At 45.7% G+C, this 25,137-nt stretch overlaps 1 protein-coding gene across 1 annotated transcript in view; it reads left to right on the forward strand.

Annotated features, from left to right (window-relative positions):
• The window catches only part of LOC138286786 (CD5 antigen-like), an 800,618-nt gene that overhangs the window by 186,012 nt on the left and 589,469 nt on the right, over positions 1-25,137 (forward strand). Inside the window, exon 3 of the mRNA XM_069227284.1 lies at positions 9,196-9,516. Coding sequence (XP_069083385.1) covers positions 9,196-9,516 — 321 coding nt within the window. The remainder of the gene's footprint in view (positions 1-9,195; positions 9,517-25,137) is intronic.

Consider the following 25,137-nt stretch of genomic DNA (forward strand, 5'->3'; position numbering starts at 1 on the left):
ATTCCCCAAAGTAGAGACCCTAAATAGCCAGAAAAGGGGGTTTGGCTACCTAGGACGGAGGATAGGCTAGTAACACAGGTAAGAGCCTATCAGAAGGAGTCTCTGACATCACCTGCTGGCCCTGGTTACTCAGAGCAGTCCAGTGTGCCAGCACACCTCTGAATCCAAGATGGCAGAGGTCTGGGGCACGCTGGAGGAGCTCTGTGCACCTCCCGTGGGAGGTGCAGGTCAGGGGAGTGGTCACTCCCCTTTCCTTTGTCCAGTTTCGTGCCAGAGCATGGCTGGGGGATCCCTGAATGGGTGTAGACTGGCTTCTGCAGAGATGGGCTCCATCTGTGCCCATCAAAGCATTTCCAGAGGATGGGGGAGGCTACTCCTCCCCAGCCCTGACACCTTTTTCCAAAGGGAGAGGGTGTAACACCCTCTCTCTGAGGAAGTCCTTTGTTCTGCCTTCCTGGGCCAGGCCTGGCTGGACCCCAGGAGGGCAGAAACCTGTCTGAGGGCTTGGCAGCAGCAGCAGCTGCAGTGAAACCCCGGGAAAGGTAGTTTGGCAGTACCTGGGTCTGTGTTAGAGACTCGGGGGATCATGGAATTGTCTCCCGAAAGCCAGAATGGCATTGGGGTGACAATTCCATGATCTTAGACATGTTACATGGCCATGTTCGGAGTTACTATTGTGATGCTATACAAAGGTAGTGACCTATGTATAGTGCACGTGTGAAATGGTGTCCCTGCACTCACAAAGTCCGGGGAATTTGCCCTGTATGATGTGCGGGCACCTTGGCTAGTGCCAGGGTGCCCTCACACTATGTAACTTAGCACCCAACCTTCACTAGATGAAGGTTAGACATATAGGTGACTTATAAGTTACTTAAGTGCAGTGGTAAATGGCTGTGAAATAACGTGGACGTTATCTCACTCAGGCTGCAGTGGCAGTCCTGTGTAAGAATTGTCAGAGCTTCCTATGGGTGGCAAAAGAAATGATTCAGCCCATATGGATCTCCTGGAAACCCATTACCCTGGGTACCTCAGTACCATATACAAGGGAATTATAAGGGTGTTCCAGTGTGCCAATGAGAATTGGTAACATTAGTCACTAGCCTGCAGTGACAATTTTAAAAGCAGAGAGATCATAAACACTGAGGTTCTGGTTAGCAGAGCCTCAGTGATACAGTTAAGCACCACACAGGGAACACATACAGGGCATACATTATGAGCACTGGGGTCCTGACTAGCAGGATCCCAGTGACACATAGGCAAAAACAAATGTACATGCAATAAAAATGGGGGTAAAATGCCAGGCAAGATGGTCCTTTCCTACAGCTTGTTTGTGGTATTTCTGCATGGGAACACTTCTGCAACCTTCATCGCGACGTGGAACATCTTCCATCCAAAGGAGAAGTTCCTAGTCCTCTTCGTTGTTGCAGAATTCCAAACTTCTTCCATCCAGAGGCAGCTTCCTTGCACCTTCATCTGGCGTTTCCTGGGCTCCTGCCCCCCCCCCGGACACTATTGCGACTCTTGGACTTGGTCCCCTTGCCTTGCAGGTCCTCAGGTCCAGGAATCCATCTTCAGTGCTTTGCTGGTGTTTGTTGTTCTTGCAGAAACCCCCTATCACGACTATGGTGTTCTTTTGGGGTAGTAGGTGTACTTTACTCCTACTTTTCAGGGTCTTGGGGTGGGGTATCTTGGACACCCTGACTGTTTTCTTATAGTCCCAGTGACCCTCTACAAGCTCCCATAGGTCTGGGGTCCATTTGTGATTTGCATTCCACTTTTAGAGTATATGGTTTGTTTTGCCCCTAGACCTATGTTTGACTATTGCATCCTATTGTAATTCTACACTGTTTGCATTACTTTTCTAAGTCTTACTTACCTGTTTTGGGTTTGTGTACATATAACTTTTGTATATTACTTACCTTCTTACTGAGGGTACTACTGAGATACTTGTGACATATTGTCATAAAAATAAAGTACCTTTATTTTTTAGTAACTCTGAGTATTGTGTTTTCTTATGATATTGTGCATATGATATAAGTGGTATAGTAGGAGCTTTGCATGTCTCCACGTTCAGCCTAAGCTGATTTCCCATAGCCACTTCTAACAGTCTAAGCTGCTAGAAACACCTCTATTCTATTAATAAGGGATAACTGAACCTGGCACAGGTTGTAAGTACCACAAGGTACCCACTATAAGCCAGGCCAGCCTCCTACATTGGTGGTGCAGCGGTGGGATACGTACTTGCAACTGCTTTACCTCTTTGTCATGTTGTACTTTTCATAAGAGAATCATATACCAAATAGTTCAGTATATGTACACTTAACCAAAAAAGTTTACTTTTCTATTCTAAAACTTTTTACAAAGTTCTGAAAAGTTTCGTAAAACTTCTACAAGTTTCTAAAAGTTAGAAAAAGGTTTTTTTTCTGTGCTTTCAAACGTTCTAAAACTGTTTCTTTTCTCACTATTCTTAAACCTATACTATCATGTCTGTGGTAGAGTCCACTCTCAAGACTGTTAATGCAACATATGAGAGTTTGAACTATAAAAGTTTCAGGGGTCTCTGCCTTTATAGAGGTTTGAGTGTAGGAAAGAACCCTATAAAGGAGTTTCTTTTTAACATGCTTGTTGTGGATGACCAGAACCAGTCTGGACCATCAAATGAGAGGTTAGAAAATGGGGAGGCTTCCCAGTCTGACTCAGGAGAGTTCCCTGAGAAAGGTGGGGAGGGTGCTTATCAGGGCCTGCCCCCTAGCAGGGCACCTAGCGATGCTGGTAGTGATAGAGGTTCCCATAACAGTAGGGCATCCTTTATCCCTAGAGGCTAGGTTACCAGGGTCCAGACAGTTAGGGACAGGTCCCCCTCTGAAAATTCACATATTTCATCTGTGTCAAAGCATTCCCAACCCACCCACCCTGAGGATAACTTGTTAGAAAGGGAACTCAAAAAGCTGAGGGTTGAAGAGACCAGACTGAAGCTTAAACAGCAGCAGCTGGACTTAGATAGGGAATCCCTAGACATAGAGAAGGAAAGACAGAAGTTGGGGTTAGTTCCCCATGGTGGCAGCAGCAGTATTCCTGATAGCAATCCTGTAGAGAGCAAGATTCCAGGAATCTGCACAAGATAGTCCCCCCTTACAAGGAGGGGGATGACATTAATAAGTGGTTTGCTGCAATTGAGAGGGCCTGTATGGTACAGTTGGTCCATCAAAGGGAGTGGGCTGCTATTTTGTGGCCATCTTTCACTGCAAAGGGTAGGGATAGACTCCTTACTGTTAGAGAAAGTGAAGCCAATAACTACACAAGATGCACTCTTGAATGAATTTGGCTGAACCACTGAACGGTACAGGATAAAGTTCAGAGACACCAGAAAAGAGTCTTCTCAAGACTGGACAGATTTTGTGGACTGTTCAGTGAAGGCCTTGGAAGGGTGGTTACATGGCAGTAAGGTATCCGACTATGAAAGCCTGTACAATCTTATTCTGAGAGAGCATATCCTGAACAACTGTGTCTGACTTGTTGCACCAATACCTAGTGGACTCGGGTCTGACCTCTCCCCAAGAATTGGGAAAGAAGGCAGACAAGTGGGTAAGAACAAGGGTGAACAGAAAAGTTCATACAGGGGGTGACAAGGATGGCAAGAAGAAGGATGGTAAGTCTTCTGAGAAGGGTAGGGACAAAAGTAAGCATTCTGAGTCTTCATCAGGCCCACAAAAATCCTCTGGGGGTGGTGGGTCAAAATCCTCTTCCAATAATCAACCTAAAAAGCCTTGCTGTTATTTGTGTAAAGTCAAAGGCCATTGGGCAACTGATTCTAGTTGTCCAAAGAAAAACACCAAACTTCCCACCAATACAACCCCTGCTGCAAATTGTAGTGCCCCCTAGTAATAGCGATGGTGGTGGGAAATCTACTAGTAATAGCCAATCCAGGGGTGTAGCTGGGCTCACTATTGGCAATGTAGTTGGGGTTGGTCTTGTTAGGGAGACCACAGAGGCTGTTTTAGTCTCTGAAGGTGCCATTGATTTGGCCACCTTGGTTGCTTGTCCCCTTAATATGGATAAGTACAAGCAACTTCCCCTAATAACTGGTGTTGAGGTTGAGGCCTACAGGGACACAGGAGCCAGTGTAACTACGGTCATAGAGAAACTGGTCCACCCTGAACAACACCTACTTGGTAAGCAGTACCAAGTGACAGACACTCATAACAACACTCTTAGCCACCCCATGGCTGTTGTGAATCTCAACTGGGGGCGGGGGGGTTACTGGTCCAAAGAAAGTTGTGGTTGCCTCAGATTTACCTGTAGACTGTCTACTAGGGAATGATTTAGATACATCAGCTTGGGCAGAAGTGGAGTTGGAGGCTCATGCAGCAATGCTGGGCATTCCTGGGCATATTTTTGCTTTAATCAGGGCTCAGTCCAAAAAGCAAAAAGGACAGGGTAACTTGGATCTTGGAACAATGGACCAAGTACTCCCTAAAGCCAGTGGTAGAATGGGTAAATCCCTACCCACTATCCCTCCCTCTACAGATGATTCTCATTCTGAGGAAGAAGAATTTCCTGCCTGTGCAGAACCTTCAACAGATGAGCTGGCAGCAGACACTGCTGAGCTTTTGAGTGGAGGGGGGCCTGCCAGGGAAGAGCTGAGTGTGGCACAGCATACCTGTCCCACATTAGAGGGTCTCAGACAGCAAGCTGTCAAACAGCAAAATGGGGATGTCAGTGACTCACATATTTTGACTTTAACCAGGCCTCAGGCCAAAAAGCAAAAAGGACAGGGTAACTTGGATCCTGGAACAATGGACCAAGGGCTCCCTAAAGCGAGGGGTAAAAAGGGTAAATCCCTACCCATTACCTCTTCCTCAACAGATGATTCCCCTTCCGAGGAAGAGGAATTTCCTCCTTGTGCAGAAACTACACCAGAGGAGCTGGAAGCAGACACTGCTGAGCTTTTGGATGGAGGGGGGCCTGCCAGGGAAGAGCTGAGTGTGGCACAGCAAACCTGTCCCACATTAGAGGGTCTCAGACAGCAAGCTGCCAAGCAGCAAAATGGGGATGTCAGTGACAGTCATGGAGTATACTGGGAAGATAACCTCTTGTACACAGAGTCAAGGGACCCAAAACCTGGAGCAGCCAGGAGATTGGTCATTCCCCTGCAGTACAGAGAGTTTCTTCTCACTCTAGCACATGACATTCCTTTGGCTGGGCATTTGGGCCAGAAGAAAACTTGGGAAAGACTTGTCCCCTTGTTTGGCCTCATATGTCAGAGGACACCAAAGACTTTTATAAGTCATGTGTGACCTGCCAAGCCAGAGGCAAGACTGGTGGCACTCCAAAGGCCCCTCTAATTCCACTACCAGCGGTTGGGGAGCAATTTAAAAGGGTAGGGGTTGACATAGTTGGTCTCCTTGATCCTCCTACTGCTTAAGTCAATAGATTTATCTTGGTGGTAGTGAACCATGCCACATGATATCCTGAAACCATACCTCTAAGGACCACTACAGCTCCTGCTGTAGCAAAATCCCTCCTGGGATTGTTTTCCAGAGTGGGTTTTCCAAAAAAGGTGGTGTCAGACAGAGGTAGCAACTTCATGTCTGCATACCTAAAAGCAATGTGGAAGGAGTGTGGTGTTACCTACAAGTTCACCACCCCTTACCATCCACAAACAAATGGACTGGTTGAGAGGAGAGAGGTTTAATAAAACTCTCAAAGGAATGATAATGGGACTCCCTGAAAAACTTAGGAGGAGATGGGATGTCCTGTTACCTTGCCTCCTTTTTCTTACAGGGAGGTACCCCAAAAAGGAGTGTGCTTCAGCCCCTTTGAACTCCTCTTTGGGCACCCTGTAAGAGGTCCATTTACTCTTGTAAAGGAGGGTTGGGAACAACCTTTAAAAGCTCCTAAACAGGACATGGAGGATTATGTACTTGGCCTAAGATCCAGAATGGCTGAGTACATGAAAAAGGACAGTAAAAACATTCAGGCCAGCCAGGAGCTGCAAAAGCAATGACATGACCATAAGGCTGTTCTGATCCAGTACCAACCAGGACAGAAGGTGTGGGTATTGGAGCCTGTTGCCCCAAGAGCACTCCAAGACAAATGGAGTGGACCCCAACTAATTGTTGAGAATAAGGGTGAGGTTACCTACTTGGTAGACCTGGGCACTGCCAGGAGTCCCCTTAGGGTGATTCATGTCAACCGCCTAAAACACTACTATGACAGGGCTGATCTCACCCTGCTCATTGCAACAGATGAGGGACAGGAAGAAGAGAGTGACCCTCTCCCATATCTCTTCTCCACCACTGAAGCAGATGCCTTAGGGGAGGGAGTAGTTTTAGCAGATTGTCTAACTGCAGAACAGAAAGACAACTGCATCAATCTCCTAAGCCAATTTTCTGACCTCTTTTGACTTGTACCAGGTACATCATCCTGGTGTGAATACAAAATTGACACTTGTAGGAAAGTACCATCTTGCCTGGCATGTTACCCTCATATTTCACTGTATATATGTTGTTTTAGTCTATGTGTCACTGGGACCCTGCCAGGCAGGGCCCCAGTGCTCATAAGTATGTTCCCTGTATGTGTTCCCTGTGTGATGCCTAACTGTCTCACTGAGGCTCTGCTAACCAGAACCTCAGTGGTTATGATCTCTCTGCTTTCCAAATTTGTCACTAACAGGCTACTGACTAAATTTACCAATTCACATTGGCATACTGGTACACCCATATAATTCCCTAGTATATGGTACTGAGGTACCAGGGTATTGGGGTTCCAAGAGATCCCTATGGGCTGCAGCATTTCTTTAGCCACCCATAGGGAGCTCTGACAATTCTTACACAGGCCTGCCAGTGCAGCCTGAGTGAAATAACGTCCACGTTATTTCACAGCCATTTACCACTGCACTTAAGTAACTTATAAGTCACCTATATGTCTAACCTTCACCTGGTGAAGGTTGGGTGCAAAGTTACTTAGTGTGTGGGCACCCTGGCACTACCCAAGGTGCCTCTACATCGTTCAGGGCTAATTCCCCAGACTTTGTGAGTGCGGGGACACCATTACACGCATGCACTGTACATAGGTCACTACCTATGTACAGCGTCACAATGGTAACTCCGAACATGGCCATGTAACATGTCTAAGATCATGGAATTGTCACCCCAATACTGGTATTGGGGGACAATTCCATGATCCCCCAGGTCTCTAGCACAGAACCTGGGTATTGCCAAACTGCCTTTCTGGGGTTTCCACTGCAGCTGCTGCTGCTGCCAACCCCTCAGACAGGTTTCTGCTCTCCTGGGGTCCAGGCAGGCCTGGCCCAGAAAGGCAGACCAAAGTACTTCCTCTGAGAGAGGGTGTTACACCCTCTTCCTTTGGAAATAGGTGTCAGGGCTGGGGAGGAGTAGCCTCCCCCAGCCTCTGGAAATGCTTTGATGGGCACAGATGGTGCCCATCTCTGCATAAGCCAGTCTACACCGGTTCAGGGATCCCCCAGCCCTGCTATGGTGCGAAACTGGACAAAGGAAATGGGAGTGACCACTCCCCTGACCTGCACCTCCCATGGGAGGTGCCCAGAGCTCCTCCAGCGTGCCCCAGGCCTCCGCCATCTTGGATTCAGAGGTATGCTGGCACACTGGACTGCTCTGAGTGTTCTGATTAGCATGGCCTCAGTGACACAGTTAGGCACCACACTGGGAACACATTCAGGCCACAACTATGAGCACTAGGGTCCTGGCTAGCAGGATCCCAGTGTGACAGGCAAAAACAAACTGACACACAAGTAAAAAATGGGGGTAACATGCCAGGCAAGATGGTACTTTCCTACATTAATGTTGTTGTGTGAAGGTTGTAGTTTGTTAAAATCAGAAATTATTGCTTTCTCAAATGCAAGGACTTCACGTGGAATGGAAGTTGATAGAGGAACAAAAGATGAAGGGTTTTTCAAACCAGAATCGTCAGGTTGAGTGTCAAGCAGTCTGTCTTTAAAAAAGAAATGCAACCGGATCTTTCTAAAAAGCTGGGAAAGCTCACAGTTAAGTTGGAAGAAATCTTCCTTAGGAGTGGGTACAAGGCCTCTTTAAGAGCTTTTGTCTCATCCGGGGTCAAGATCCTTGTAGATAAATTAACCACTAGGTTCTCAGAGGTAGATTCTTGCCCTGACTCTGAGTTATCATCTGGGGTTCTTCCCTGGACCATTGTACATGTCTGCCTAGGTTTCTGAGCCAATTTGATTCCCTTTTCTCTCCTGCTTATATGGTGTTATATGGCAGTCACTGTGAAAGATCTCCGGCAAAGAACCCCCTTTTTGGGGAGCCCGTCAGACATTGCAGCGCCAGTCGGACGAAGAGCATCCCTGATGATGAAGCATGACATTCAATGGGATGTGTGAAGACTCTCATGCACTTCTGGCCCGTTAGTAGTATTTAATTCACAGGCCCTGGGTGCATGCAGTGCCACTTTACTAGGGACCTGTAAGTAAATTAAAATGCCTGTTGGTTGTGAGCGAATTCCACCATGGTTAAAGGGAGAGAGCAGAAGCACTTTAGCACTGATTAGTAGAGGGACAATTATAAAAGCCAACAAAATGTGTTCAGAAAGCAGGAGGGTGAAGGCACCAAATGTGGAGGTGACCCTGCAGAAAGGGCCAAGTTCAACATGGGGTTATCATTTCCATTCCATTCCACTGGGTAAGTTTTTTCTCTACTTGAAACTTATTTTTTAAAGTGCATCCACCACTCTTCTTGTCAACAGACTTACTTTCTGTTGCTTTCTCTCTCAATGCCACTCTAATGTGTGTGTCAGCAGCTTAACCCCTGTGGATATGTGTGAATTAAATCTACTTTGTCACCACTGAAGTACCACTGAGTGCAGGATCATGTCAGAAATCCTTCTAGACTAATCTCTTAGATGGTTGTTTCCCATCATGTGCTTTCTACTTAATTAAATGTAACAAGATTCATGAAAGAAAGAGATTGAGGTGTGAACACTTTAGAGGTGTTTGTTAATAAAGAACAGGATGATGGGAGCTGACCTCTGACCTCAGAAGCAATCAAAGTCCGCTAAGTGTGATTAACACTGCTTTCCTTTCCTGTCTCTGTCGCTGTGTTCCTCTGTTCTTGGCAGTCAGTGGAAAAATGTTAATGATAACAGGGAATACATAACATTAATGTGTATCTATAAATATATTATGTTTCTTTGAAGTTTACAGCAATCGTGTTCGACTGACAAACTCCAAAGCCCCCTGTGCTGGGGTTGTACAGGTGGTGGTGAGTGGAAAGTGGCTACGAGTCTGTGACAGCCAATGGGACCTGCAGGACGCTGCTGTGGCGTGTCAGGAGCTGGGATGTGGAGTTCCCTATTCACTCCCTCGAGCCTTAGACTTCGGGGTAGGAGTGAATCACATAGTTGGGATTTCTGATGTCCAGTGCAGAGGAGATGAGGTCAGCCTGTGGCAGTGTCCACACAGCACCAGGATACAAGACTTTTGTTATGACGCAAGGTATGCAGCTGTGAACTGCTCAGGTAAGGACCACCCCACCACACCTGACTGCTGTGGAGTCCAAACTCAACAAAAACTACTACACGGTACAGCACTTCCCATCTACCACCTCAGTGTCACCCAGTGCTGGGAGGTTTAACAGTGTGCTTCCAACTAAACCCGTGTGAACTATTCACTGCAACCACACCTCCTCTACAGCACTCCATCACTTTCAATCTAGTGTGATTACACCTCCCCTACAGCACTGCTTCACTCTCAATCTAGTGTGATTACACCCCCTCCTACAACGCTCCTTCACTTTCAATCCAGTGTCATTACACCTCCTTCTTCAGCACCTCTTCACTCTCAATCCAATGTTATTATACCCCCTCTACAGCACTCCTTCACTCTCAATCCAGTGTCATTACATGTCCTTCTTCAGCACCTCTTCACTCTCAATCTAGTGTGATTACACCTCCTCCTATGGCATTTCTTCTCTTTCGATCCAGTGTGATTACATCTCCTCCTACAGCACTCCTTAACTCTCAATCCAGTGTGATTACACCACCCCTACAGCACTTTTTCACTCTCAATCTAGTGTCATTACTTCTCCGCTACAGCACTCCTTCACTCTCAATCTAGTGTGATTACACCTCCCCTACAGCACTCCTTCACTCTCAATCCAGTGTGATTACACCTTCTCTACAGCACTCCTTCACTCTCAATCCAATGTGATTACACCTCCTCCTACAGCACTTCTTCCCTCTCATTCCAGTGTGATTACACCTCCCCTACAGCACTCCTTCACTCAATCTAGTGTGATTACACCTCCTCTACAGCAATCCTTCACTCTCAATCCAGTGTAATTATACCACCCCTACAGCACTTTTTCACTCTCAATCCAGTGTGATTACACCTCCTCCTACAGCACACCTTCACTCTCAATCTAGTGTGATTACACCACCCTTAAAGCACTTTTTCACTCTCAATCTAGTGCGATTACACCTCCTCCTAGGGCATTTCTTCCCTTTCCATCCAGTGTAATTACACCTAAACCTACAGCACTTCTTACCTTTCCATCCAGTGTAATTACACCTCCTCCTATAACACTTCTTCTCTTTCCATCCAGTGTGATTACACCTCCTCCCACAGCACTTCTAACATTTCTGGTGATTGTGATTGCACCTCCTCCTACAGCTCTTTTTACTTTTCCGTCCAGTGTGATTACACCTTCTCCTGCAGCACATCTTCCCTTTCCACCCAGTGTGATTACAGCTCCTCTTACAGCACTTTTTCTCTTGCCATCCATTGTGATTACACGTCCTCCAACACCACTTCTTCTCTTTCCATCGAGTGTGATTACACCCCCCTCTAGCACTTCTCTTTCCATCCACTATCATTACACCCCCTCTCACAGAACTTGTTCTGTTTCCATCCAGTGTGATTATGCCTCCTCCTACATCACTTCTTACCTTTCCTCTAGTGTGAGTACACCTCCTCCTACAGCACTTCTTCTGCTTCCATCCAGTGTGATTACACCTCCTCCTACAGCACTTCTTCCCAGTCCGTCCAGTATGATTACATCTCCTCCTACAGCACTTCTTCCCTTTTCATCCAGTGTGATCCTCCTCCCACAACACTTGTTCTCTATCCATCCAGTGTTATTACACCTCCTCCTACAATGCTTGTTCTCTTTCCATCGAGTGTGATTACAACTCCTCCTACCGCACTTCTTCTCTTTCCATCCAGTGTGATTACACTTCCTCCTACAGCACTTCTTCCCTTTTTCTCCAGTGTGATTGCACCTCCTCCTACAGCACTTTTTGTCATTCCATACATTGTGATTACACCTCCCTGTACAGCACATATTCACTCTCACTCTAGTGTAATTGCACCTCCTCCTATAGCACTTTCTCTTTCAATCCAGTGTGATTACACCTCGCCCTACAGCTCTTCTTACCTTTACATTCAGTGAGGTAACACTTCCTCAAACAGCACTTCTTCCCTTTCCATCCACTGTGACTACACTTCATCATACAGCACTTCTTCCCTTTCCATCCAGTGTCATTGCACTTCCATCTACAGCACTTCTTCACTCTCAATCCAGTGTAATCACACCTCCTCCTAGAGCATTTCTTCCCTTTCCATCCAGTTTAATTACACCGAAACCTACAGCACTTCTTACCTTTCCATCCAATGTGATTACACCTCCTTCTATAACATTTGTTCCATTTCCATCCAGTGTAATTACACCTCCTCCTACAACACTTCTTCTCTTCCCATCCAGTGTAATTACACCTCCTCCTACAACACTTCTTCGGTTTCCATTCAGGATGATTACACCTTGTAGGAAAGTACCATCTTGCCAGGCATGTTACCCTCATTTTTGCCTGTCTCACTGGGATCCTCCTAGCCAGGACCCCAGTGCTCATAGTTTGTGGCCTGAATGTGTGGACCTGTGTGGTGCCTAACTGTGTCACTGAGGCACTGCTAACCAGAACCTCAGTGCTTATGCTCTCTCTGCCTTTCAAACTGTCACTATAGGCTAGTGACCATTTTTACTAAATCTAATTGGCACACTGGAACACCCTTATAATTCCCTAGTATATGGTACCTAGGTACCCAAGGTATTGGGGTTCCAGGAGATCCCTATGGGCTGCAGCATTTCTTTGGCCACCCATAGGGAGCTCAGACAATTTTTTCACAGGACTGCCACTGCAGCCTGAGTGAAATAACGTCTACATTATTTCACTGCCATTTTTCACTGCACATAAGTAACTTATAAGTCACCTATATGTCTAACCCTCACTTGGTGAAGGTTAGGTGCCACGTTACTTAGTGTGTGGGCACCCTGGCACTAGCCAAGGTGCCCCACATTGTTCAGGGCAAATTCCCCAAACGATGTGAGTGCGGGGACACCATTACACGTGTGCACTACACATAGGTCACTACCTATGTGTAGCATCACAATGGTAACTCCGAACATGGCCATGTGTTGAAGTAAGCCTCAGCAAGGCCTACTAGTGCAAGGAGTTCACCCTTCTCTGCACAAAGTCCTCAGACCATATAGGAAGAAGTTGGCACAGAAACTGAAATAAAAGACAAAGTTTATTAAACCTCATGAGGTGCTACTACAGTTCAAACTGCACCCTTCAGTAATGTTTGAAGTAGCACACTGAACTAAGAGAGCATGCTCCTTTTATACCCACGCAGGGGCTAAAAGAAGGTGGTACAATTATAGAAGCAAGACTTACATACATGTTAGGTCATATGGAAATGCACAGTCGACAGGTAGGAGGGGCAACCAGTTTCAAGGACTAGTTGACACATTAATGTCTGTTACTGATTACTAACAGCTGCAGATCTTACTGGGCATGTGCGAAAGTGGGAGATGCTAAATATAACTTGTCCCTAGACAGATTTTCAAGAGTAGTTAACAGAAAGGTAGGACAGAGCACATGGCAAGCACATGGCAGAGAAAATGGCTGCCATGAATACAAAATGGATTCCGCCAAATGTTCACAATAGTTGCTAAATACAAGATGCCTTCTGCTAATGCTTAATCTAATCGCTATTAAGTTACAACAGACAACCCTTTCAGCATTAGCTGAAGACATTCGTCTTTCTGGGATAATCTAAATATTCATCTTGTATATTTATGCTCATCATTTCAGCTATTTCCTTATCTAACATATGTTGTGCTTTCATTTCTGTAATATTTCTTTTGGTATGCATACAAGCAGTAATACACATGGAGCAGAACATTGGACCACGCTGAATACAGATACAGCATGTGAAAAATATTGCAATCATTACACACAGGATAGTCAGTAGTTTCCAGCCCCAAGCGGAAATAAGAGCCCAAAACCATCCAGAAAAAGTCCAAGTACCAGTCTCTGTGTCGATTTCTGCAGCAATTTTATGCAATTTAGATATTGCATCATATACTGAAGGTGAGTGATCTGGAATAAAAACACAGCAACTACTACCGATGATGCGACATGCACCACCTCGATCAGCTAATTTCACATCTAGTACTATACGATTTTGGAGCGCTACAATCCTCGCAATTTGGAGCTCCTCTGTAATATTCCCAAGTGCCAGAGATGCCTGATTGGTAACAGCTTCCACAACCCTAGTCAATCATCTCACTTTCCTACTGTTTAACGCAGCACCCAGTTAATGCTAATGCAATATCCTCTTTAACAAGACAAACTCTTTCCATCACAGGCTGATTATCATTCAAAATAACACGCACCCCTTCAGGAGAGCATCGTAATGTAGCCCTGAAATACTTGAGCATATCAAGACCCACAATATTGTCTGGTGTATTTGGAGAAAGCAAAAATGGACATGGAGCAGTAAATTTATCAACATGAATGCAAGTGGTTGTGACAATGGGCTAGGGAAAGGTATTCCATCAAAACCTATTGATGTAATGGTTAAGCCAGACAGGGGAGCCCTTGGAATCAATTGTTTAGACAAGGCGCTACGAGTAGCTCCTGTATCAACCAGAAACTGATCAGTAGAACCCAAAACATGTGCTGTAACATAGGGACCCCTCTGTTCTACTGGAACTTCAACTAATTCCTTACCCCATCCTAGGCAATCCTATGCATAAGCAGAATCTTGGAAATCAGGCTGAACATGGTTAGACATCTGGTATTGGTTCCGTCTATCAAAAGTGTTAAACCCATCCTGCCCTCGTACATTAGCATCAACCCTAGCATGATCATTCGTGCTTCTTCTAGGCCCTGAATATCCTGAGCGATTTCTCATTTGTCCCTGACTACGTGAACACTGCTGAACACGTAGTGCTGGACAGTCGGCAGCCCAATGCCCAAATTTCTTACAATACGCACACTGATCAACAGACAAATTCGAACAAGTGTAAAAAGAACCATAAGATCCACGTCCACCTCTATCATTACCTCTAAAAGGCGGACCATAAGTTTTAGCCAACATAACCTTCGTCTTTAATTCTTTAATCTTTTTATCCTCGCTACCTTTTGCTTCTAATTCCAGACGTTCATAATACTGAGCCATAGTCAAAAGAGAAACCAGAGTAGAGGTAGTCCATGAACTTTCACTAGCTTTTAGACGACTAGCTATTCCTGGTAACAGATTTGCAACATATTTATCGACAAACAAATGTCTGCCCGTATCATCTAACAATAACTGGCCACTAAAATCATGAAATGCTTCTTCAAAGTGTGTAAAGAAATCAGAGACCGATTCATCTGCCTTTTGCTTACAAGACGCTAAAACAGTCCAATCTATCTTTTTAGGGGGAATAATCGTTTTTAACTTAACTAATATGGATGCGGGAAGATCTAGAATCAACTGATATGGCTTTTTCGCAGGTTCCCTATCCCCGTACATCTGTTCTAATTCTTTCCATGACGCCCCAAAAACTACACAATCATCAATTTTACGAATAGTTCTCCACATATCTGGTGGTAATATCAATCCGAAAAATAAATCAATGTCAGCCAAAGTCATAGCATAGCAGACAGTGAAAAGCGCGATGGGTGCAACTGCACCCGTTGCACGGCCGCAACACCGCCGTCTCCATTAGGAGCCGGCTCCTATGTTGCGGCCTCATCCCCGCTGGGCCGGCGGGCGCAAACTTGGTTTGCGCCCGCCGGCCCAGCGGGAATGTCATAATGGGGGCCGCGTGAGTGCCGCCCGCCAAGGTCGTAATGACCCCCAAAGTTTATTAAACCTCATGAGGTGGTACTACAGTTCAAACAGCACCCTTCAGTAATGTTTGAAGTAGCACACTGAACTAAGAGAGAATGCTCCATTTATACCCACACAGGGGCTAAAAGAAGGTGGTACAATTATAGAAGCAAGACTTACATACACGTAAGGTCATATGGAAATGCACAGTCGACAGGTAGGAGGGGCTAACAGTTTCAAGGACTAGTTGACACATTACTGTCTGTTACTGATTACTAACAGCTGCAGATCTTACTGGGCATGTGCGAAAATGGGAGATGCTAAATATAACTTGTCACTAGACAGATTTTCAAGAGTAGTTAACAGAAAGGTAGGACAGAGCACATGGCGAGCACATGGCAGAGAAAACGACTGCCATGAATACAAAATGGATTCCGCCAAATGTTCACAATAGTTGCTAAATACAAGATGTCTTATGCTAATGCTTAATCTAATCGCTATTAAGTTACAACACATGTACATGTCTAAGATCATGGAATTGTCACCCCAATACCAATCTGGTATTCGGGGGACAATTCCATGATCCCCCGGGTCTCTAGCACAGAACCCGGGTACTGTCAAACTACCTTTCCGGGGTTTCCACTGCAGCTGCTGCTGCTGCCAACCCCTCAGGCAGGTTTCTGCCCCCCTGGGGTCTGGGCAGCCTAGTCACAGGAAGGCAGAACAAAGGATTTCCTCTGAGAGAGGGTGTTACACCCTCTCCCTTTGGAAATAGGTGTGAAAGGGTTAGGGAGGAGTAGCCTCCCCCAGCCTCTGAAAATGCTTTCATGGGCACAGATGGAGCCCATCTCTGCATAAGCCAGTCTACACTGGTTCAGGGATCCCCAGCCCTGCTCTGGCGCAAAAGTGGGCAAAGGAAAGGGAGTGACCAGTCCCCTGACCAGTACCTCCCAAGGGAGGTGCCTAGAGCTCCTCCAGTGTGTCCCAGACCTCTGCTGTCTTGGATTCAGAGGTGTTGGGGCACAATGGACTGCTCTGACTGGCCAGTGCCAGCAGGTGACGTCAGAGACCCCTCCTGATAGGTGCTTACCCCTTTCAGTAGCCGAGCCTCCTTTCTTAGTAGCCAAACCTCCTTTTTTGGCTATTTAGGGTCCCTCCTCTGGGGTATTCCTCAGATAATGAATGCAAGAGCTCACCAGAGTTCCTCTGCACTTCCCTCTTAGACTTCTGCCAAGGATCGACCGCTGACTGCTCCAGGACGCCTGCGAAACCTCAACAAAGTAGCAAGACGACTATCAGCAACATTGTAGTGCCTCATCCGCTGGCTTTCTCAACTTTTTCCTGGTGGTGCATGCTCTGAGGGCTGTCTACCTTCACCCTGCACTGAAAGACAAGAAGAAATCTCCTGTGGGTCGACGGAATCTTCCCCCTGCTAACTCAGGCACCAAACATCTGCATCACCGGTCCTCTCAGGCCCCTCTCATCCTAACGAGCGTGGTCCCTGAAACACAGGAGCTGAGTCCAAGTGTCTCCCACAGCCCAGTGGCCCTTCTGTCCAAAGATGGTGGAGGTAAGTCCTTGCCTCCCCATGCCAGGCAGCACACCTGGGTACTGAGTGATTTGCAGCTGCTCCAGTTTCTGTGCACTTTTCCAAGGATTCCTCTGTCCACAGCCTATCCTGTGTCCCCAGAACTCTGTCCTGCAGTGCTCAACCCACTGAGTTGGACTCCGATGTCTTGGGACCCTCCTTTGTGACTCTGAGTCGACCGCTGTCCTCAGATCTTCCAAGTGCCTGCCCTGGTACTTCTGTGGGTGCTGCCTGCTTCCGCAGGGTCTCTCTGAATTGCTGAGTGCCCCCTCTGTCTCTTCCTTAAAGGGGCGACATCCTGGTTCTTCCTGGTCCCCAGCAGCACCCAAAATCTTCAACTGTGACTCTTGCAGATACCAAGGCTTGTTTGTGGTATTTCTGCCTGGAGACACTTCCCCAACCTCCAGCACACCGTGGGACATCTTCCATCCAAAGGAGAAGTTCCTCGCCCTTTTCATTGTTGCAGAATCTTTGGCTTATTCCACCTCGAAGCAGCCCTTTTGCACCTTCATCCGGGGTTTTCTGGGCTCCTGACCCCCGGACACTTTCGTGACTCTTGGACTTGGTCCCCTTCCTTTACAGGTCCTCAGGTCCTAGAATCCGTCTTCAGTCTTTTGCTGGTGCTTCTGGTTCTTGCAGAATCCCCCATCACAACTTTACTGTCTTTCTGGGTAGTAGGGTAATTTTACTCCTACTTTCAGGGTCTTGGGGTGGGCTATCTTAGACACCCTTACTGTTTTCTTACAGTCCCAGCGACCCTCTACAACCTCCCATAGGTCTGGGGTCCATTCGTGATTCGCATTCCACTTTTGGAGTATATGGTTTGTGTTGCCCCTAGACCTATGTTCACCTATTGCATCCTATTGTGATTCTACATTGTTTGCACTACTTTTCCTACACTTACTTACCTCTTTTGGGTTTGTGTACATATAATTTGTGTATATTACTTACCTCCTAAGTGAGGGTATCCTCTGAGATACTTTTGGCATATTGTCACTAAAATAAAGTACCTTTATTTTTAGTAACTGAGTATTGTGTTTTCTTATGATATTGTGCTATATGATATAATTGGTATAGTAGGAGCTTTGCGTGTCTCCTAGTTCAGCCTAAAATGCTTTGCCATAGCTAACTTCTATCAGCCTAAGCTGCTAGAAACATCTCTATTCTACTAATAAGGGATAACGGGACCTGGCACAGGGTGTAAGTACCACAAGGTACCCACTATAAGCCAGGCCAGCCTCCTTCAACCCCTAATTCGGAAGCATCAGTCTGGACTATGAACTTCTTGGAGTAACAAGGGCTTTTTAGAACAGGTGCAGAGCACTTAGCCTGTTTTAGCTCATCAAAAGCCTTTTGACAGCTAGCTGTCCACAAAACCTTTTTGGGCGTCTTATTACTAGTGAGGTCATTAAGAGGAGCTGCTATGGAGCCAGAGTTCTTAATGAACCTCCTACAGTACCCTGTGAGGCCTAAGAAGGCTCTCACCTGGATTTGAGTTGTAGGGGAAGCCCATTCCATAATGGTCTGGATCTTCCCCTGCAGTGATGCAATCTGTTCCCCAAGTACTAGGTGGCCCCGATAAACCCCTTTTCCCTGACCTATCTGGCACTTTGAAACCTTGATAGTGAGGCCTGCCTTTTGCAGGGCCTCCAAAAAGTTCCATAGGTGGACCAGGTTCTCATCCCAGGTGGAGCTAAAGACAGCTATATCATCTAGATATGCTGCACTAAAAGCTTCCAAACCTTGCAGGACTGTGTTCACCAACCTTTGAAAAGTGGCAGGTGCATTCTTCAAACCAAAGGGCATAACAGTGAACTGGTAATGCCCTCCAATGGTGGAAAATGCAGTTTTGGGTTTAGCATCTTCTGATAATTTAATCTGCCAATACCCTGCAGTTAAATCAAAAGTGCTTAGATACTTGGCAGAAGCCAGTGTATCTATAAGCTCATCTGCCCTGGGTATAGGGTGAGCATTGGTTTTGGTTACTTGATTGAGCACTCTGTAGTCAGCACAAAACCTCATTCCTCTTTTACCATCCTTACTATTAGGTTTTGGGAAAAGCACCACTGGGCTAGACCATGGGATTTCTGAAGTCTCAATCACTCCTAATTCAAGTATTTTCTGTACCTCTTGTTTTATGCAATCTAAGACATGGTCATGCTGCCTATGAATCTTACTTTTGACAGTTAAACTGTCTCCAGTATTGAATGTGTGCTCACACCAGGTAGTGGTACCTGGTATCAGTGAGAAGAGGTCAGAAAATTGGCCTATGAGATTTATACAGTTGTCCTTCTGCTCAGCAGTAAGGCAATCTGCAAGCACCACTCCCTCCACAAAGCCATCAGCTTCAGTGGTGGAGAAGAGGTCAGGGAGAGGGTCACTCTCTTCTTCTTGCCCCTCATCAGTTGCCATAAGGAGTGTTAATTCAGCCCTGTCATAGTAGGGTTTTAGGTGACATGGGTCACCCTAGGGGACTCCTGGCAGTGCCCAGGTCTACCAAATAGGTAACCTCACCCTTCTTTTCAACAATGAGATGGGGTCCACTCCATTTGTCCTGGAGTGCTCTTGGGGCCACAGGCTCCAATACCCACACCTTCTGTCCTGGGTGGTACTGGGTCAGGACAGCCTTCTGGTCATGCCATTGCTTTTGAAGCTCTTGGCTGGCCTGAAGGTTTGTACTGGCCTTTTTCATGTACTCAGCCATTCTGGATCTCAGGCCAAGTCCATACTCCGCAATGCCTTGCTTTGGAGCTTTTAAAGGTTGTTCCCAACCTTCCTTCACAAGTGCAAGGGAACCTCTCACAGGGTGCCCAAAGAGGAGTTGCAAGGGGCTAAAGCCCACTCTTTTTGGGGGTACCTCCCTGTAAGCAAAAAGGAGGCATAGCAACAGGACATCCTATCTCCTTCTGAGTTTTTCAGGGAGTCCCATAATCATACCTTTGAGAGCTTTATTAAACCTCTCAACCAGACTTTTTGTCTGTGGATGATAACGAGTAGTGAACTTATAAGTTACACAACACTCCTTCCACATAGCTTTGAGGTATGCAGACATGAAGTTACTACCTCTATCTGACACCACTTCCTTAGGAAACCCACTCTGGAAAAGATTCCCAGGAGGGCCTTTGGCACTGCAGGAGATGTAGTGGTCCTTAAGGTAAAAGTAAATAAGTATTTAAGGGAATTGTTTCAGGATACCTAGTGGCATGGTCCACTACCATATGGATAAACCTATTGCCTGAAGCTGTTGGAGGGTCAAGGGGGCCAACTATGTCAACCCCTACCCTTTCAAAGGGCACCCCAAAAACTGGGGTGGAATTAGGGGGCCTTAGTTGTGCCACCAGCCTTGCCGCTGGCTGGGCAGGTCACACGTGAACGGAAATACTCCTTAGTGTCATCTGACATGTGAGGCCAGTGAAACAATGGAACCCAGTCTGTCCCAAATTTTGCTGTGGCCCAAATGCCAAGCCAAAGGATTGTCATGTTCCAAATTCAGAAGAAACTCCCTATACTGCAAAGGGATGACCAATCTCCTGGCAGCTCCAGATTTAGGGTCCCTTGACTCAGTGTAAAGGAGGTTATCTTCCCAATAGACCTCATGGCTATCAGTAACATCCTCATTCTGCTGTTTTACAGCTTGCTGTCTTAAACCCTCTAGTGTGGGACAGGTCTGCTGTACCACACTCAAATCTTCCCTAGCAGGCCCCCGGCACCCAAAAGCTCAGCAGTGTCTGCTGCCAGCTCTTCTGGTATAGGTTCTGCACAGGGAGAGGATTCCTCTTCCTCAAAAGGGGAATCTTCTGGAGAGGGAGGGATAGTGGGAAAGGATTTATCCTTTCTACCCCTAGCTTTTGGGAGCACTTGGTCAATTTTTCCAGGATCCAAGCTTCCCTGTCCTCCTTGCTTCTGGGCCTGAGCCCCTGTCAGAGCAAAGATATGCCCTGGAATGCCACCATTGCTGCATGAGCCTCCAACTCCACTTCAGCCTAAGCTGATGCCTCCAAATCATTGCCTAGTAAGCAGTCTACAGGTAAATCAGTGGCTACCACAACTTTCTTTGGACCAGTAACCCCCACTCCCCCCAGTTGAGATTCACATCAGCCCTGGGGTGGCTAAGAGTGTTGTTATGAGCATCAGTCACTTGGTACTGTTGACCAAATAGGTGTTGTTCAAGGGCAACCAGCTTCTCAATCACCACAGTGACACTGGCTCCTGTATCCATGTAGACCTCAACCTCAACACCATTTATTAGGGGAAGTTTTTTGTACTTACCCATATTAAGGGGACAAGCAACCAAGGTGGCAAAGTCAATACCACCATCAGAGACTAAAACAGCCTCTGTGGTCTCCCTAACAAGACCAACCCCAACTACACTACCAATGGTGAGCCCAGCTACACGCTTTGATTGGCTATTTGTAGTAGACTTTCCACCACCACTGCTATTTCTAAGGGCACTAGAGGACGCAGTTGGGGTTGTGGTAGTGAGAGCCTTGGTGTTTTTCTTTGGACAAGTGGAATCACTTGCCCAATGGCCTTTCCTCTTACATAAATAACATCATGGCTTCTTTTGATTGTGGGAAGAGGATTCGGTCCCACCACCCCCAGAGGATTTTTGTGGGCCTGATGAAGACTCAGAAAGTTTTTTATCTTTGTCCCCACCATTGTCAGAAGACTTACCATCCTTCTTCTTGCTATCCTTGTCACCCCCTGTATGAACTTTTCTGTTCACACTTGTTCTGACCCATTTGTCTGCCTTCTTTTCCAATTCATGGGGAGAGGTCAGATCTGAGTCTACCAAGTACTGGTGCAACAAATCAGACACACAATTGTTCAAAATATGCTCTCTCAGGATTAGATTATACAGGCTTTCATAGTCAGTCACCTTACTGCCATGTAACCATCCCTCCAGGGCCTTCACTGAACAGTCTACAAAGTCTGTCCAGTCTTGAGAGGACTCTTTTCTGGTATTTCTGAACTTTATCCTGTATTGTTCAGTGGTTAAGCCAAATCTATCTAAGAGTGCATCCTTCAAAACTTTTTAATTATTAGCATCACTTTCTCTGACAGTAGGAGCCCATCCCTACCCTTAACAGTGAACGATAGCCACAATATATCAACCCACTGCCTTTGAGGGACCAACTGTACCATACAGGCCCACTCAATTGCAGCAACCCACTTGTTAATGTAATCCCCCTCCTTGTAAGGGGGGACTATCTTATGCACGTTCGTAGAAACTTGTTCTCTTAGTGTGTTCTATAGCCCCAGTGTCAACCAAGGTAGCATCCCGTGGTGTGCCCATTGATGAGTTGTCACTCCTCCAGGAAGAGTAACTCATAAGCAGCTTCACGCAGCAAACACAACCTCAATGTGCGTGTCTGGTAATGAACCCTCAATGAGAACATCAACAGATCAGCTTCCACCGCAGGCAAATGCTGCTGCGAAAGGCAGATTTCCAGTGCATGTTCGAAAGAGCACCAGAGGCACCAAAACACAGGCTGCACACAATGCAAAACCAGTCTGAATGAGAAAGACCAATCACACTCCAGGAGTGTTGCTCCAAAATACTGAATCATACGCTCACGACACAGCTGCGCTGATGGGAGCGCCGTCATTTCTCCTTGTTGTGGCGGGACAGCCATCACGCATAAACAACAGCAACAGCAGATGCCAGCTAATAAACCCAAAGTTATCAGAAATCCCCGAAAATACTACAGAAAATTGAGTGGATAGCTGAAGGTATCAAACCGAATACGGAGGAGAAGGTGTGAATGAAACTAGAACCAACAGCTTTGAAAAAAAGCGCCATTCCAGTTGTACTGGATGCATTGAATATTCATCTCCAAAGTGTCTCGGGAAGTTTGTATTTAACAGGGACTGTATTTCTGCCGATGACCTTACCACTTGAAGTGCGTAGGTCTCACGCGCAGATGTAAGGGCCACATGCTTTTGAAACAATAAAGCCTTGAGTCTGCTTAACTTGTCAAAATTCACGTTTGAAGTAGCAATGCGAGGCCAAATACCAGCTACCTCCCTAATTCTAATTGGGGGAAAGAGTACGTTCCTGCAGCATGTAACTACCTTAGAGACCAAAACAATGTAAACTATTCCGGCCCGCATGCCACAACAGTCTTCACCATTGAGGAGGATGTAGCTGCAGGTTGAAAGCACCTGGAACGTTTGTGTAATCAAGGGTATTGGAACTCCCTTCAGATAACAAGCCAAGTTTGCAGCAGAGGCGTTACACGCCCCATGCAAGGACAGCTGTTTGCAAACCATCGAATGGCTGACTGAAGTCTCACATTCACTACCGCTAAGACAGACTTCTTTCATGCCGCTGAAGCATTTGTACGACAAGGGAAGCTCCCACACCTTATGATGTCTTAATATCTGCCTACCGGATTGTGTTTTAAACAGGAGGTGAATTGAAGTGTTGAAATGGGCAGATTAATAACCCCATGTATTAACCACTCAGCGGATGGTATTTCGGCCACAGTAAAAGGTAACTTTTCTAATTTCTTGATATTAAGCATGGCATAAGTCACTTCCTTCTTAGCCATTAGTTGTTGTTATTGCGTTAAATTAAAGGAAGAAAATATCTCCATTGCACTGACATGCTGCCAGGGAACGCGACCCGCCTTCAATGTTTGAAGTGTCCAACCCAACTGCATAATGGACCTGATCTGACTCTGTCCATGGTGTAAAGAAGACATATCAGATTGCATAATATCTATAGCAGAAGAGACGATAATATTTATTGTATATATCCGGTCCGACAAGGTGTTAATCCCTTTATCCACAACAGCTAATGTCTTTTTTAGATTTTCCTGATCAATTTGCCTTAACCGGGCTGAAGAATCTTGTTGGGAAAGTTTCCAAATTTCATTATATACTGCATGTAAGAAACACTTCCCTGTGTGGTTTTCGGGGGCCTAACAGGAAATCTTGTAAATCAGTGGTGTAAGACAGGAGACTAAGGTGTTCTCTAACCGCGTCTAGTGAGGATGATTTTAACCATTGCTGGCACAACTTCCCCACACTATATGTTGTAATTATACCTGCATGTTCTGATGATATATAGCGAGGGTCTTGCCTACTCATCCTAAACCCCAGTGGAGTTAATAAAACGTTAATGACACCCATTGGTATCTTTTGGCCACAATAACCACCCGCCAGGATGTGTCGGTGATGCATTAAATGTACCATTCTGGACCCATTCATCGAGCTCATTTTCAGTTTCATTTGTATATTTTTGCCATTTATAAAACTTTGCGGGGGCAGGTACACTGGGCATGTTTAATTCTCTAATTTCAGCTCAGCCTAAACAACTTGTCTGTTGTACCGTTTCGTTTAAAAAGATCATTTGTACAGGAATAAGGCATGCTCTAAACAAGGCTTCCATTCCCTTAATTTGCCAATTTCTAGTTCCCCCCACACCTTTGAGATGAATCGTTTTCAGCCAATATTCATAGCCTTCTATCGATAATCGGGAAACAAAGGATTCCTAATATATGAATTTCATATTGGTCATTAATATATGTATATCCGTAGTCGGTGGTACTTTAAAATAATATGACTCAGCATTTTTCACATTGTGCCCAGAAGAATATGTAAACTTTTCAGAATATGTTTTAAAACTCCTCTGTGGCGGAGTTGGGCAATGTTCCTATTGCGTGTAATTAAAAACAGTTCTGGGGCTGCTCACTATGAATGAAATGGTGCCCATAATAATTATAGCAAAACATATCGCCATAATTTTCTTTAAATTGGTAAACAAATTTGTGTTCATAGACAGTATAATATTGCAATTCAGTCATCATAGAGTCAACTGTTCTCACATCCCAGTCATCAGAAACAATGCTTGGTATTACTACATCATTCATTGATAATTTGAACACATACGGTATTTGAATAACTTCTGTGGGACCATATATATCAAACATTACTTTGTCCGAAACAATCCCATCAGGAATTGGCACTGCAGAAATGTTCACAAAGGATAAGTCTCTTTGGACTTCATGCAATGAAAAATGTGGCTTTAAAACCTCCTCCACCAGTTCAACTGTTGATCTTTCAGGAAAAAAGTGACCATGAATCAATAAGAAAAAGGTGATGACAAAACCAATCCAAAGTAGAAAGGACTCAGACAGTCAAAGAAAGCCATAGATAGTTCCATGGAAAAATAAAATAAGTTTCTTTAACCCAAGTTTTGAGCTTACATGTACTTGACAAGTCAGCTGCCGAAGAGGCGAATGTGTCTGAGAAGTCATTGTTGAAGTCAGCAAAATATCCAGAGGCAGTTCATGCAAATGGCGGAGCCATTGTCAGTGGTGGAGTTGGTGTTTCTTGTGGTGGCACACTATAGATAGCACCATTCATCTGTGTTGGAGTCGAGTTAACT

The sequence above is a fragment of the Pleurodeles waltl genome, chromosome 3_2 (assembly GCF_031143425.1).
Source record: "Pleurodeles waltl isolate 20211129_DDA chromosome 3_2, aPleWal1.hap1.20221129, whole genome shotgun sequence".
In the NCBI taxonomy this organism is placed as follows: domain Eukaryota; kingdom Metazoa; phylum Chordata; class Amphibia; order Caudata; family Salamandridae; genus Pleurodeles; species Pleurodeles waltl.